General features: G+C 37.2%; 2 protein-coding genes across 2 annotated transcripts; one reads left to right on the top strand and one right to left on the bottom strand.

The window, feature by feature from the left end:
• The first annotated feature begins 3,733 nt into the window (after positions 1-3,733).
• Positions 3,734-11,277, top strand: LOC137393063 (sorting nexin-27-like). The gene is made up of 12 exons (XM_068079460.1): positions 3,734-3,992; positions 4,638-4,720; positions 4,824-4,975; positions 6,500-6,692; positions 6,928-7,016; positions 7,750-7,948; positions 8,037-8,197; positions 8,606-8,710; positions 8,980-9,129; positions 9,627-9,755; positions 9,957-10,013; positions 10,832-11,277. Exons 1-12 carry the CDS (start codon positions 3,745-3,747, stop codon positions 10,841-10,843), a joined length of 1,578 nt encoding a protein of 525 aa, XP_067935561.1. The 5' UTR covers positions 3,734-3,744; the 3' UTR covers positions 10,844-11,277.
• LOC137400540 (TELO2-interacting protein 2-like) lies at positions 11,236-13,587 on the bottom strand. The gene is made up of 3 exons (XM_068086892.1): positions 12,901-13,587; positions 12,228-12,433; positions 11,236-11,563 (listed from the first exon to the last, which is right to left on the bottom strand). Exons 1-3 carry the CDS (start codon positions 13,585-13,587, stop codon positions 11,248-11,250), a joined length of 1,209 nt encoding a protein of 402 aa, XP_067942993.1. The 3' UTR covers positions 11,236-11,247.
• Between the last annotated feature and the right edge of the window lie 1,832 nt (positions 13,588-15,419).

The following is a 15,419-nucleotide window of genomic DNA, read 5'->3' as shown; positions in this document are numbered from 1 at the left end:
TCCTGTTTTTTTGGTCTGTGTCCTGTATTTGACCCTAACTGTCCTGTATTTGACCCTAACTGTCCTGTATTTGACCCTAACTGTCCTGTATTTGACCCTAACTGTCCTGTATTTGACCCTAACTGTCCTGTATTTGACCCTAACTGTCCTGTATTTGACCCTAACTGTCCTGTATTTGACCCTAACTGTCCTGTATTTGACCCTAACTGTCCTGTATTTGACCCTAACTGTCCTGTATTTGAGTTTCAGGTGAGCATTATTCTTTATCTGTTACTATTTTCTATAAATACATGTACATGTATTACATATACAACAACCATTGCAGCTGTATTGGCTATTGAATCAACTGGAATATTATATAATAATAACCTTCAATGATTAATAGATATATAATATAGGTATCTATGCATATAACAATAGCCAAACCAACAGCTGTAATTAGTGGAGAATTTCCTATCTATATATTGTGGAGTTAGCAATGGAAAGAAGAGAAATTTCTCTCCCCACCCCACTGATTCAGGAAAGTGCCAGCAAATTATGAGTTTTTCAGCCACAGCCCACAATAAATTTGGAAGTTCATCAGTCAGCTTGTCTAAGGCAAGTTCTTTGACAGCTGAATATCTTCACAATCTTCCGCCAAAGAAATCCAAGCGCTTGACAGTATATAGCAAAACATGGGAAGAGAAATTCATGTGGATAAAACCTGTGAGCAGAAATGATTACAAAGCATGCTGCAGTCTTTGCAACAAAGACTTCTCCATGGCATCAGGAGGAGCAGCAGACCTTAAACAGCATGAAGAAACCAAGTACCATAAGAGAAGTGTAAGTTCAACTAAGGATAATCAGCTGTTGTCTACGTTTTTTGCATCTACAAAAAGCTCTCAGCAAAGTCAAATAACTGCTGCTGAACTTACCAAAGTATTTCACACAGAAAACATAGCTTGAGTTATAATTTATTGGACTGTGATATGAAACTCGATAGGATTATATACTCTGGGAGTGTTGTTGCAAAGCAGATATCGTGTGGGCGAATAAAAGCTGAGGCTATTGTCAAGAATGTATTGGCAACATACAGTGTACGTACAGCTGTGCAAAAACCACGAGATGGGTTGCTACCATTTAGTATTGCGAGTGATGCTAGTAATAAAAGGGAACCAAAAAATGTTTCCAGCGATGCTGAGATTCTATACACCACATAGATGACATTCAATCTGTTTTATTGGATTTCTATGAAAACTATATACATCGCTACTAAAGCTATTGAGGAATTGCTAGCTAATTTCATCATCGATATGTCGAAGGCTACAGCGTAGAGTGCTGTCAATGCATCTGTGAACTATGGAGTGCACCATTTTGTTTACCAACATCTGACAGTAGAACAATCAAACTTACTAAAAGCTAACTGTTGTGCTCATCTCGTGCACAATTGCTTAAAGAATGCTGCTTCCAAATTGGGTGTGGAGTTAATAGTAATATGGGTCTTCAATCGTTTTACTTCTTCAGCAGGCTGAAGACAGCAGCTTGAGGAGTTGAATTTAATGAATTTCTTGATATAGAGTGGTGTGAGCTACTAAGACATGTGCCCACAAGATGGCTGTCATTAAAACCTGCAGTTGAGAGATTACTGAAAGTTTTACCAGCAGTGAAAATTTATTTTATCTCACTCGGGGATGATTGCCCAACTGCTGTTAAACAGTTACTGAAACTCCAAATGGACAGGACTGACAATCCTCAAGCAAGGGAGTGCATTGTAGAACTCTATCTGAGCTTCATATCAACTATTACCACTGTATTTGAGAAGGTTGTTCTGCAACTCAAGAAGGACAATGGTACAATAATGGAGCTTTACGACATTATGAATGGACTCCTTGAATGACAGAATGGAAGACAAATTTTTTGGTAGCGCAATGAGAACAATATTGAGTAAATTTAGCACCGATGAACACCGGATAATTGCCACAGATCTTCTTGGATTCCTCGGCAATGGTGTGTATGTATAATTCTGCATACTATGATAAATGATTACTTCCAAAAATAACAGCCATTTTATTTGACACATTTTGGATCAGTTGAAGTTAGAAAAAGCGTAATGGGTCACATACACGCATACAGCATACAATACAAATGATGCAGATTACAAAATTGTTCGTGCTTCCTAGCTATTGCCTACCTAGAGAAATGGTTTGACTTTACAGAGGACTCTTATTCGTACAAAGCAACTCAGTTCGTACTGATAGAAGGCATCCCTAGCTACCGATACATGCTTGACTTAAAAAATGATTTCAATCCAAACCACGTAGATGAGGATGTATTGTACAAGGAGCATAGCGTATCAGAAAAATTCCCTGGGATAACGTCAAGTCCTTAAGCTCCCCAGCTGAGAAGTCGAGTTACATCTTGAATAGCCCACCACTATTTCCGGAAACAACTAAGCCTGTATCATGTATACTCTCCATACCAACCAGCAATGAGCGTGCGTATTTTCACTCATGACAGCCAAATGGACAAAAGAAAAAAATAGAGCATCAACTGTACTTATAAAATCAGAGCTGCAAGTAGCATGCAATATGAAAATAGACTGCAAAGCATTTTATGCTGCTGTACTAAAAGATGATGCATTGCTAAAGAAGTGTAGACAATCAACAAAATATTGTAAGACTGAAGAGAAGAAGAGACAATGCATACTAAGTAGGGTCTAATATACACTACTGTACAGCATTATATGCATGTATATCATTATATTAGTATATATATCATGTCATCATATCATGCATTTACCATTTAATTATATACAAGACACTATACGCTATACACTTTCAAATACAGAACCCACTACCCGCCACCATATGTCCTGAATTTTTTGTTCATCCATCTGGCAACCCTACCTGAGAGGGCTGGATCATGTGCACAGAATGGATCATGAGTGATTACCAAAACAACTATTATGTTCACAACTCTAAGAAGGAAAGAGGAATCAGGGTGTACTCAAACAAAGATGTAGTGAAATGTAACATGAAGTTAAGAAAACTAGTCGCTAACAGTAACAGATGACAAGAGAAGGTAGAATACAGAGTTACAGCACGGAAGTCAGTAATAAGAGCCTAAACCATGAGACAGTTATTGTCGCAACGACAGACTGTGAGAGAGAGAGAGAGCTTTTTATTAACACATTCTGATTTGCCAAGCATTAAAAAATAAATCTTACAAGTTTCTAGCACATGCTAAAACCCAACTTTGAGAGAATTTTTGTGCATGCCATTAAAAGGGGAGCTTTCAGCTTGCTACGCTATTTTCTCTATGCAATTCTGTGTATAGCTGGCATTCCTTTGTAAGAAATTTATGCAAGAAGCCTTACTAGAATATTTTATTTGTTCCAACAGTTAAAATTTTTGTAGTAAGTTTTATGTATTTCAAATGTTTTCGTAAACATTTGCCTCTGACAAATACCGGTACATGTATGTCATGTAATGGGCATGTAATACGTACATATAGGCCTACATACTTTTGCCACAAATATTGTATTGTACATAGAGTTGTCGTCCTTGCTACGTCGTTCGCGATTAAGTAAGAAAACGCCAAAAGTGGAAACTTGGTTTGTTGATTCCTAAAACTTCAATACGTTTTCCTTGCGGCGACTTCAGAATAATGCTTCATAAATATTCTCGTAAAGTTATTACGCGACATTAATTAAGAATTTTAACTATTAGATATAGGTCATTTTTGGTCACATGATCGAAACTAGGTATGGCTGAGGAAGAAGATGCAGAAAAAGGAGGTAACTTCAATAAGGTTACCAGTGAGCCAAGAGAGGTCATAATATCAAAAATAGACACAGGATTTGGGTTTAATGTTCGAGGACAAATTACGGAAGGAGGTCAAATGAAAAGCATTAATGGGGAGCTGTATGCACCATTGCAACACGTCAGTGCGGTTCTCGGAGGCGGTGCTGCGGAACAAGCTGGATTATTAGTTGGCGACAGAATTTTGGCCGTGTAAGTGTTTGCAATAGCCTATAAATCTGATTTACACGGGTTTTTGGCATTATTTGGAGTATGTACTTCGTCTCTTTTAATCCTTCAGGTGATATCGAATGTGTATTCCGAATACCGGTCTTCGAGTAATTGTCAAATACGCCGTAGAACGTTAATGAGAACGAAACTTAACGCACTTTATGTTGAATTTTCTAGCACTAAAGCAAGATCTAACATATTATTGTGGTATTTGTTTTAGGCCTAATTACATTAAAACAAATATAATATTGAGCGGTGTTAAGATTTTTTGCAGCCAAAATAACGTTACTTGGACATAGGTATATTTGCACTTAGTCTGCAAAAATTAAAACTAATTCTTAATTATATTTTACAACAGTAGATAGACATCCATGTGTTGTTATAAACTAAGGATACCAGATCCGTGAATTAAAACGAACAACAACACTAATACAAAGCGTGTGAACGTAATGGGTTAAACATCAACACTACACAAGTGAATGTATTCCAAGTTAACATTTCAATGTTCAATTATCCAAATTATAGCAATCAAAGTTATCTACCGACGTTAGCATCCAAAGTTATCTACCAACGATAGCAAATGTGTCCTTAAAGCCTATTCACATCTTTATAGAACATTTGTTATAGGAATGGAGAGGATGTAGAAGGTGCTACACATAAGACCGTTGTCGACTGTATACGATCTGGTGGTGACAAGTTGCAACTGTTGGGTTTGTTTTTAATTTTTCCTTATAAAAATATGCTACAAATATATTCCCATTGTCGATATCTTTCGACCTTTTACATTTCTAATATAAGCTAGATTACTTTTAGTAATAGCTGCTCCTCAGGATGTGCCGGTGTTACGAGACTCATACCACAGCGATGACTCAAATGACCTTAATTATGATTACACAGAGAGGCGAACTCTCCCCATATCCATCCCTGATTATCAAACCATAGATTCCGGAACAGATAAGTTTGTCGTATGTTACATCTATTCTCTTATGCACCAAGTATCACCCATCATATTTCTCTGCTAGCATCTGATTATCTTTACATCTTACATGAGTGAGATGTCATAGAAGTTGCTTATTGATATTAAAATCCTTGAAGTTGTCCACCGAGTAATTTCTAATTCTTTAATTGTAGCATATCAGCTTTTGTAAACAACTCAATATATATATAATGTTATATAAAGGCTAAGTTACACAAGAAGGATTATATACATATACTGAATGTATACAGGCAGTATATGATGGTTATGGGCAGGGATAAACAGCAGGGTTATGAGGCATTAGAACTGCACTGCGTCATTGCAGTGCTGTATGCAGTAATTTTGCAGTGCATTACAACTTTCTGATGAGCAGTAGACATTTGCTGTTGCTGCAACTACGCCCCAACCGTAAATTACCCATTACGATCTACTGCACATTTACTTCCATGACGCATTTCCTGAAACCTGCCAATTCATGCATGCCGCGAAAACATATTCATCAAAACTTAAAACTATATGGGTATGCAACTGCTTATTAGTATGAAGTTGATTTTGTGGATCAACTGACACTGCTGTCTTATCAAGTGATTGTACTACATTGTACAAAATTCTCAGACGCTATGTTTGCCAAGTTCATAAACTTGTACTCTATCTCCCATATTATTTCAGAACAGGAAGTGGGGCATTATCACCATTTGATAAAATTGAGGTCTTTGTATTACATTCACATTAAAGTCATATATTAAAACCATGATAGATTATAATTTCAACTATATACAACGCGCTCATTGTGATCAATTTGTTTGCACACTCATACTCGAGTTTGAGCAGTATTTACATCTTACAATTGTGTTGTGGTTCAAGCTTATGTATACGAGCAGTGTATCTAAGCAGTGTATATAAGCAGTGTATACAAGCGATGTATACAAGCTTGTGTATACAAGCAGTGTATATAAGCAGTGTATACAAGCAGTGTATACACTGCTTATATACACTGCTTAGATACACTGCTTGTATACACTGCTTGTACGCACTGCTTGTATGCAAGCAGTGTATACAAGCAGTGTATACAAGCAGTGTATACAAGCAATGTGTACAAGCAATGTGTACAAGCAATGCGTACAAGCAATGCATACAAGCAGTGATAACCAGTGTGCAATAAGCACAGCAACAGAGAGGCAATTACACTTTAATATCTGAGTATCTGATAAAAGTAATGTTAGGTTGTTTACTAGGCATCTTCCTGCTCTGTAGAGTACTTAGTCAGTAAACAATGGTAATACCTCCTCAATGATCAGTCATACCTATTCCTATAGAGATTAAATATGTTGCCTAACTAAATAGGTGGGATGAATAGGGGTTGAAGAGTGTGCGCTGCTAGATTAAAATTGAGCTGCGTAATCTTACGCAATGTTAATCACCAGAGCATTTCACATTGATGGGTTTGATGCAGAATAAGCACGCTTAGTTATGCTTTTCAAGGCTAATGCATTTACCCATCTTATGCTTGTAGGTTTACAACATTTATATGTCGGGTAAACTTCTCTGTTCCAAAAGGTACAGTCAGTTTGTTGATCTTCACAATTCCCTAAAGAAACAGTTCCTCGATTTTATCTTTCCAAAACTTCCTGGTAAATGGCCATTTTCAATGTCTGACCAGCAGCTGGACAACAGACGGCGTGGCCTTGAGACTTACATCGAGAAAGGTTTGTTATCATCTGTCACCTAGTTACGAATAATCATCCTTGCTGGCTAATCTGTAATCATCGGTCAGCATATTGATGATGGCATCACATTTATAATTCGGTAACACATATAAATATGTTATATGCATATGTATAAAAACATTGTTATAGATAGAAATACATTGTTATATGTATAAGTATAATATTATATATGTTTATATTGATATGTTGTTACTAACTGTTGCACCTTTATCAGTTTCAGCTATAAAGGTGATAGCTGAGCACCGCTATATGCAGGAGTTTCTAGCATCTGATGAGGAACCAGAAGCATTAAATCAGAACGGTGTAAGTCTAATTTTCATTGTTTCAAACTAAGCTTAGTCTGACTTCCCCTGACCTCCACCGACCCAACCAGCAGCAGTTATTAAGCAGTCGATTGTTAACTCTATCTACAGGTTTTTTAGCGCACAAAGTGTCCCTTCAGCTAATATTATTGTCAATGTATGAAGTAAATTTCAAGGACGGCGTTTGTACATATATAGGCAATTATCTTTTGGGTATTTTGATTCCACGGTATTCCAATGATATTAAACAATGCTTCATACCTTGTTCTAGTTTTAAAATTATAAAGCTCATGCGGTCTCACGCAATCTCTACAGACGCTCCATTTCTGTCTTTTATATTGCCAAGGCTTTTGTATTGCCTCAAATTCACCTATCTTTAAGTTAGGGATGGTAGAACCATATTGACCTTTTCATGGAATATCACTGTATTTATTTAGGGTTCCACTCATAAGTTAGTTTTTTATCTTTATAATTTGTCCATAGTTTAATTTGATATATTAGTTTTTTATGTATGTAAGTTTCTGAAATATTTGCTAAGACGTGAAACAAACATGGGAAAAGATTAACATAAGGCTTGACTAATTACCAAGCGCTATAATAGCTTATTTAACTTGCTGGTTCATGATATCGTACTGTCTTGTAAGTTGCTTATCAAGTTCTGTGGCAGCAGAGAGACGAAGGTCTTTGCTGAATGTGACGAATAATAATCCAAACCTTGTATCTCACTTTTGCAGAGAGTTGTGCAACATTTGACTAAACCAAACAGTAAACCAGAGATACGTATTCAGTTGCCCGACAGATCGATCTGCACCGTTTGTGTGTCCCCTGACAGCACTGCTCAGCAGGTGTACTCCCTCGTCACACAAAAGATGGACATCTCAGAGGAAACCGCCATGGCATTTAGTCTTTTTCAACTTCTTGAGGATAAGTTTAGTGAGTTGCTTAACCGAAGTTATGGTGTCAACAATGTACTATGTAGGTATAGTTTGCATAGGTTATGCTATCCTGTTTTCATCTGTAGTTCGTCTGTTACTACCTGATGAGCGAGTTCATGAAATATACATAGAGAACTACACAAATGGGGAGGTGACATGTATAGTGATGAAACGCTGGATGTTCAACACCAAGCTAGAATCTAGACTGTGCAGAGATGAAACAGCACTGAGCTACATGTTTTGGGAGGTAAAGCATTTGATGGTAGTAGCCTAGGAATCCGAGTAGTGATGTCAAGCCTTTAGTTGAAATATTATATAGTTTTAGTAATTATGTATAAGGCAGTATATTTGTACATGTATAAGCCATAAGACCTATGCACTCACGTTGATTGCTGGTTCTAGTTATTATTTTTGTATTTGATTATTATGGAATAGCAAAACTAGAGAAGTATTGTTTTCACAAAAATTAATCCAGCAACAAATTCAGAGATACCAAGTCAACATTTGTGACTATTTATTGACTCATTGCGTATGTAGATTTCACCTATGGGTAGGCAACTTCATGCCATTCAGTTGATACTTTGTGCTTTGGTACATTTATTGGCTGTGATTGGAGGTATTATGTTGCTATTTGCTGCTTGTCGATTTGATGTAGGGTGCTGACGCTGTTGCTAGAGGCTTCATTCAAGTGGATGAGCATAATTTTGAGCTGAAAGCTCTGAGAGACTCTGCCAAGGCTGACAAGGAAAAACAAATTCAGGTGCGCTTAGAGCGGTGTTTGTGGAAAATTTTACTTAGTGTCGGTCTACAATATCACCCCTGCACCCATTCAAACATAGCCTCCTGTCTCGTTCAAACTTCTTCATATCAGTTGAAATGTCTTAGAAAAAGAACTTCATTGAATTACCCATGGCTTGAACAGCGCTGTTAAGCTTAAAAAATAACTCGACGGCGCTGGTGACAATGGTGACAATGGTGACAATACTAGTTGAGAAGTCAATAACAGTGCATCCTTTTTATTTGTTACAGTATTTGAAGGTTATTAGAAAACTACCAGGTTATGGAGAGATTGTGTTTCCATTCTGTAAATGTGATGCAAGGAAAGATGGCTTTGTTGTCATTTCCGTGGGATTCCGCAACCTCAAATTACATGCCTGTGATAACAATGGTGCTCTAGAGGTATGTAGGAATATCTACATGTAAATATCATTTACATTGACTGTAAGAGCATGTTCCCTTAACATGAAGTTGAGGGAACTAGACACAAACATATGGCAAGATGGCATAAAACAGCTGAAAACCATCACTGAAACCGTAAGACAGTCATTGTCAAAATGTTTGACTGCGGGAAAATTGAAGAGCGCAATGTGCGTAAAAATCATTGATCATTCATTAACGCTCCGAGTAATCACATTTTCTGTTAGAACTGTCACAGCTGTCAACGGATAATCATATATGGATGTTGGTATCTCATAAACTAGGTGCTAATTGGCACCAATTATGTGTTCAGTGGAGGCAATGGTAATCAATTCTTTACTGTAGTACATTTTATTTCTCAATCTAGTTTCTCTGCTCTTCCATCCCAGGACATGAACGGCATGTTTATATTCCATTGCCAGCACTGCCTGTTCATAATGTGGGTCATGGAAATCTGAACGATTCTTTGTTGTTTGCAGGGCAATGTTATAGAGTTCCACTGGTCAAATATCACGACACATGATATTAGTCATGATTTGTCTAGCTTCTATTTTCAATACGAGAGGGAAGGGAAGAAACCTCGTACAATCAAAGTCTTTACTCCTCATGTAAGACAGTTTCGTATTAAAGTGATCCATTACAGCCCTATATAAGTTTCATTAGTACAACTAGTAGTACCGCATAATAGCCAGTAGTTTGACTGGTTAACCAGCAACATTCGGCTTTTGCATGGATTTGCACCAATGTATTATATATTACAGTATCTGTGATTACCTGGTGCAGTTAGTATCTGCGTATGCCTGTTGTAGTATGTGTTCCTCAAGTCCTGTATAGACAAAGCTTTAGAGGAAATCAACACAGTCACAGTAAGTTGCATCTATTTTTAAATTATAGGCCAACTAGCTGTACAACCCGGCGTTGCCCGGGTAACAAAAAAGTCTTTGGACAGAAAATTTATTCGTATCTAACATATAACAACATATGCCATTCGAATTTTCAAATTACATATCATGAGAAAAGTATTTTGTGTAATTGAAATAAATAAAGAGAGAAAATAAAAACAACTGTTAAGGTTTTTTAAACCTTGTCAAACTTTTAAACTTCATATCATGAGGAAAACGTTTAGTGCAGGTCAAATAAATTTAAAAAATAAAACGACTATAAAAAGGTTCGATGTAAATGTGCAATAATTAGCAACTAATAGTCAATTCAAGTCGGTTTTGCTACGATTACAATAAAAGATGATTCGGTAATGATACAATTAATACGACAAAATAAAAATCGTGAATATGTTGAATTAATAACAATTATCGCGTAGAAGTGCGTTGTGTATAAAAAAGGTTACTGTTCCACCAAAAGCTATTCGTCAAAACTTTGAATACGACGATACTGGTGCAAATGTAAAAATGATAGATCGGACTGTCTTTGTCTGACCGAATGGTAAGAGAATATAATTATCCGTGTGAGAAGAATTGGCCTTGACCCCAGATATAGTAATCGAACCTTACAAAAAAGATTTCTTAACAGAGGCGTCGTAACGCGTGGCCGCATTGGTAAAATAATCAGCGTGCGCTATAGCTATATCTATAGCCGGAATGAAATGACAGACATACTTTGAGAAATATATATATAAATTGTCTAGACAAGGATAAAAACAATGAATGCACCATGTTCTCTATTGTAGGCAGAGTTTTGATACCAAAAGATGAAGCACGATATATATCAAGTTGAAATCCAACCAACACACAGTTACCGGTCTATGTATATAAACGGTTTTGTAGTTTTGTAATCCTTCCCAATAAACTATTTTGATGATATTTATATTTTAAGATTCCTCGTAGCACAACCTGTTTGTTACCAGTACATCATGTAAGTTTAATCCAGCTGTTGCTGTTAAATTTAAATACACTACTTGGGCGTACATATTTGTGCGAAATATGATTATTTATTTTTTTTGCATTTTACCCACTGAGTTTATCCATGTGTACTAGCCAATATTTGTGGACCTAAAGAATTGCCTATGACGATTTATAGTATATCCATATGAAAATTAACTCGATATATTTTTTGTTTTTCAGTTCTGTATTGACTCCACTGATCTTAAGTATTAAGCAATGCTATTACTCTATTCATTGCTGCAACAACCTGTTGTCCCTTTTGATTGGTCATCAAAGGTGAATTTGCTATAATCATACGTATGGATTCACAAATGTAAGGGCAGCCACCGTCTGCCATCATTAGCTGTAAAATAGTAGCTACCCTGAATACAAGATTGTCACTCGTATCAGCATCAATAGGGAGCATAACTGTATCCACAACCAGCCTGAGTAGAGCTTTGGTGATATCTATATAGTGAGTCTCAATGCGAGGTGAACCAAAGGTGAGAAGAAGTTGCAGAATTTCAAGCATTGCTGTCCTGAAACAGTCAAATCAGTACTTTTATTAAAGCAACGTAAAATGATGCTGCAAGAAAATTGAAGGGCATATCGTACTTCATAGAATAAAGTACCGTAGCGAGCCTGATGTTAGTGAGTATTGAAGGGCATATCGTACTTCATAGAATAAAGTACCGTAGCGAGCCTGATGTTAGTGAGTATTGAAGGGCATATCGTACTTCATAGAATAAAGTACCGTAGCGAGCCTGATGTTAGTGAGTATTGAAGGGCATATCGTACTTCATAGAATAAAGTACCGTAGCGAGCCTGATGTTAGTGAGTATTGAAGGGCATATCGTACTTCATAGAATAAAGTACCGTAGCGAGCCTGATGTTAGTGAGTTGCAGCATTGCATAAATTTAAGAAATGGCTATGAAGACTGAAGCAAGGCTGGGATGAGTAGCTAGCAGTAAATTTAATTGGTATGCATTAGAATGCAAATTTGTATGACTTTATGGTAATCGTTCATGTTGAGAGGAGCAGTTGTTTTGTGAAACCAAAAATATACTTGAAATAAAAACAATAGCACACCAGCCATTATCACTAGCATAGCCAGAACTACATTTTTACAATTATTGGTTGACTTGTAAAATGCTATGCAACATCTTGTAGGAAATGCACTTGTACCACTAGAGGGTACATACCTTGTAATCTCCAAAGGACCACAACTATCTTCCAGGTAGTAAATGACAGTCTTGATGGTTTGGCTAAGGTGTTTTATTACGTCCTGTTTAAGATATTCTATGTAGAGCTTAGCTGAGAGTGCATAAGTTCTTCGCAGAACCAATTTGTCTTCGACATACATATCTCCCAGGAGTCTCTGGTACACGCTATCAACCTTTCTCTCTGCCTAAAAATGAAATCTGTACAGATATGATTGTAGTTCCTGCAAAGGTCATAAGCCGCTCATACTGTGGAATAACTTTCAGTTCAAGAACTTCAAACAGACTTGTAGAATCCACCGTATTCACATCAAAAGAGACACACCAAAGCCGAGTCACAAGAACTGCTCAGCTAGAAACGACTCACTCTTGAGCTCATCAAAAAAACTCGTTAAATCAATCACATCTTGCACCAATGAGACCTATGTTCAGATCTGGTCAGCAGACGTTAGAAGTACTTTAGCTTGCAAATCCGTTACTTGAGCTAAGATAATACACACAAATATAGTATACATTGGTGTAACGAACACAAAACAACCTTGTGGTCACTATATACCTGTACATACATGTACATATACATGTATTGTAGTACTCAACTGGCAATCTGCTAGATTATAATTATCAAAGGTTGGAAAGAACAGCTACTGCGACTCACAGCTAATGCAGATTCATCTTCGAGCACTTTCATAATTTTTATTATGGTTGGATGGAGAAGAGAGATGAGAGGCTCATGTTGGGTGTATGTAAGCTTTTGTAAGGCATCATATATAACTTCTGCTCGGCCATGCCACCGTAGCTCTGTTTTCCCGCTCTCCTGTATGATGTGACAGAGACAATCGACCCCTGCTACCTTCAGTTCATCGTCATAACTGTCAACCAGCAGAAGACTGGGAGGTATCAGTACATCTAAATGCTCGCTGACTTGTGGAAACGCAAGCAAGGAGCAATACCACCTATATAGAACATATACGGAAGCATACTCCTGCCATGAGTCACGTTTTAGTACCTGGATTATCCATTTATTCACTTTCTTGCATATTTTTGAATTACTATTTAATAAATGTCTAACGCCATCAACTCCAATGAGTTTGTCATAAATATGACACGCTTTCTTTACAAGTTTACTATTGTTCCAGGGTTGCGCCTGTAAATTTGTAGCGAGAAATATGATGCCGTGATGTAGTTCATCCTCTGTTAATTCGCTGGCATTTGAGTCCAAGTGCTGCAGACCTCTGTCTACCAGTAAATGCGCATCCAGTTGGACCTTGTCCTTCTTAGTGTCAGATGTGTATGGCAAAGAACACTTTCTCTTTATGAACAAGTCCTCAGTAAAGGCCTCCATCCTAAAATATGCAGCAAACATACAACTTTTGGGATTGTAGCAGCCCTCCCAATTTCCAATTGTCAAATCTATATCAGGAGTGCCGATTCAGAACTCCTTATGGTGGGAAGTGGTGCGACGAACTAACTTTATGGTTTTTTCCATACAAATCTTCCGCATATTAACCATTTGTTAGGAGAGCCTTAGTAACTCCTGTGTAAACTTTTACTTTATATTATATGATACATTTTAAGAACTTCAAATATGAATATCATCTGACATAGAAATAAAGGATAGCTCATTATGACTTACTCTTTGGCATTACAATAGCATTACTACTGGTAGGTGATACTTCAGGTACTACTGGTAGATGATACTTCAGGTACTACTGGTAGGTGATACTTCAGGTACTACTGGTAGGTGATACTTCAGGTACTACTGGTAGGTGATACTTCAGGTACTACTGGTAGGTGATACTTCAGGTACTACTGGTAGGTGATACTTCAGGTACTACTGGTAGATGATACAAGGAAAAGCTGAAGCTATATGTGAAGGCTGCAAATAGAAACATGGGGTATTGCTGCAGGTTCACAAAGTGGTAAGGCCAACATTGACATTTGGTCAGAAACACATTGATCCGCACTATAGAGTCAGAGACACAATAAATTCGAGTCACCCTGCATTCATGCTGCAGTAGGCAGATATCTTGAGAGTGGGTATTACAAGGAGTCTCTCTAATATACTAGGACACAGTCAAGTAATAGGCTGTTTACATACGTAAATACAAACTCATTTAAATATCTAGAGCAGCCACTTTTTGTGACTTTGCACTGGATAGAATATATTGAGCCTATTGCTCAGTGATAACAAGCTTATCAGTGCCATCAGTTGGCTTGCGCTAGCAATCATTTTAATTATTTCCTGGTTCTAATGTCTACAAGTTGGGGTGTTTCATTAAGGGAATAAACTGGAGCCTGAGTGAGTTTCCTCTTCAGCCAGCTAAGCTTCACTGCACAAGCATGACAAAAACGCAAGCAATTCAACTATTTTTTTACATATTTATACGCTATACCACCAAGCCTTCAGTGCAAAGGTTACACTACCCTTGAGATTATGATAGAGACTGAGCTCCAGTCCTACGGATTGCTCATGGCAATAACCTGAGAAAAGACGTGCAAATTTCATAAACAATCAGTCAGTTTCATTGGACATATATCAAGTAGGAATGGTTTTCAAACACATCCTGCGAAAGTAAAAGCTGTTGGAGATTTATTGTCTTTGCAGGAAAACAAAGAAGAAGCCATTGAGTGTGTACCATCGAAAAGCTGATGAAGTTTCGTTTAACCATTTTTTACAGTCATAAACAAGAATAATGAGCTCTACTGAAGTGAAGAACATAAAAGCTTTTGATCATGTTGACAAAGTGATTTTTAGTACCTTCCTCTGTATTTTGCATTTGATGATTTTAATAAGAATCCTGTTAGCAAGATTCAAATCAATATGCTATTGGTGATATAGGGCTTCAACTCAATTGCAACAAGACTGGTAACCAGTTAAGTATGCTTCTAGGAAACTCTCAGATGTAAAAAGTTTGACTACTACATGCTAACTATACACATTGAGTGCAGCAGTTCTATATGTAACAATGACTATGTAACGATGACTAGTGATTATGCTATCTTCCCCGTCCTACTGAGGTCTGCACCAAACCATTTCATAAGCCGATTTCATGCAGTCAATTGGACTAATGTAAAAATTCGTGCTGCGGAAGACAACTACATTGAAGGCAACTCACAACAGTTGTCACAATATGTGCAGGGGTGATAACTTTTCGTTAATCACAAAATTTCTAA

This window comes from Watersipora subatra, chromosome 1 (assembly GCF_963576615.1).
Source record: "Watersipora subatra chromosome 1, tzWatSuba1.1, whole genome shotgun sequence".
Classification (NCBI taxonomy): Eukaryota; Metazoa; Bryozoa; class Gymnolaemata; order Cheilostomatida; family Watersiporidae; genus Watersipora; species Watersipora subatra.
This window is presented reverse-complemented; position numbering and strand designations above follow the sequence as displayed.

Excerpts from the sequence above, each read along its gene's own strand:
- LOC137393063 (XM_068079460.1), top strand. The coding sequence starts at position 3,745 with ATGGCTGAGGAAGAAGATGCAGAAAAAGGAGGTAACTTCAATAAGGTT. Across the intron at positions 8,198-8,605 it reads TGAGCTACATGTTTTGGGAG|GGTGCTGACGCTGTTGCTAG; the intron begins GTAAAGCATTTG and ends GATTTGATGTAG. Across the intron at positions 9,756-9,956 it reads TCAAAGTCTTTACTCCTCAT|TATGTGTTCCTCAAGTCCTG; the intron begins GTAAGACAGTTT and ends TGCCTGTTGTAG.
- LOC137400540 (XM_068086892.1), bottom strand. The coding sequence starts at position 13,587 with ATGGAGGCCTTTACTGAGGACTTGTTCATAAAGAGAAAGTGTTCTTTG. Across the intron at positions 12,434-12,900 it reads AAGATGAATCTGCATTAGCT|GCAGAGAGAAAGGTTGATAG; the intron begins GTGAGTCGCAGT and ends TTTCATTTTTAG. Across the intron at positions 11,564-12,227 it reads GGTCCTTTGGAGATTACAAG|GACAGCAATGCTTGAAATTC; the intron begins GTATGTACCCTC and ends TGACTGTTTCAG.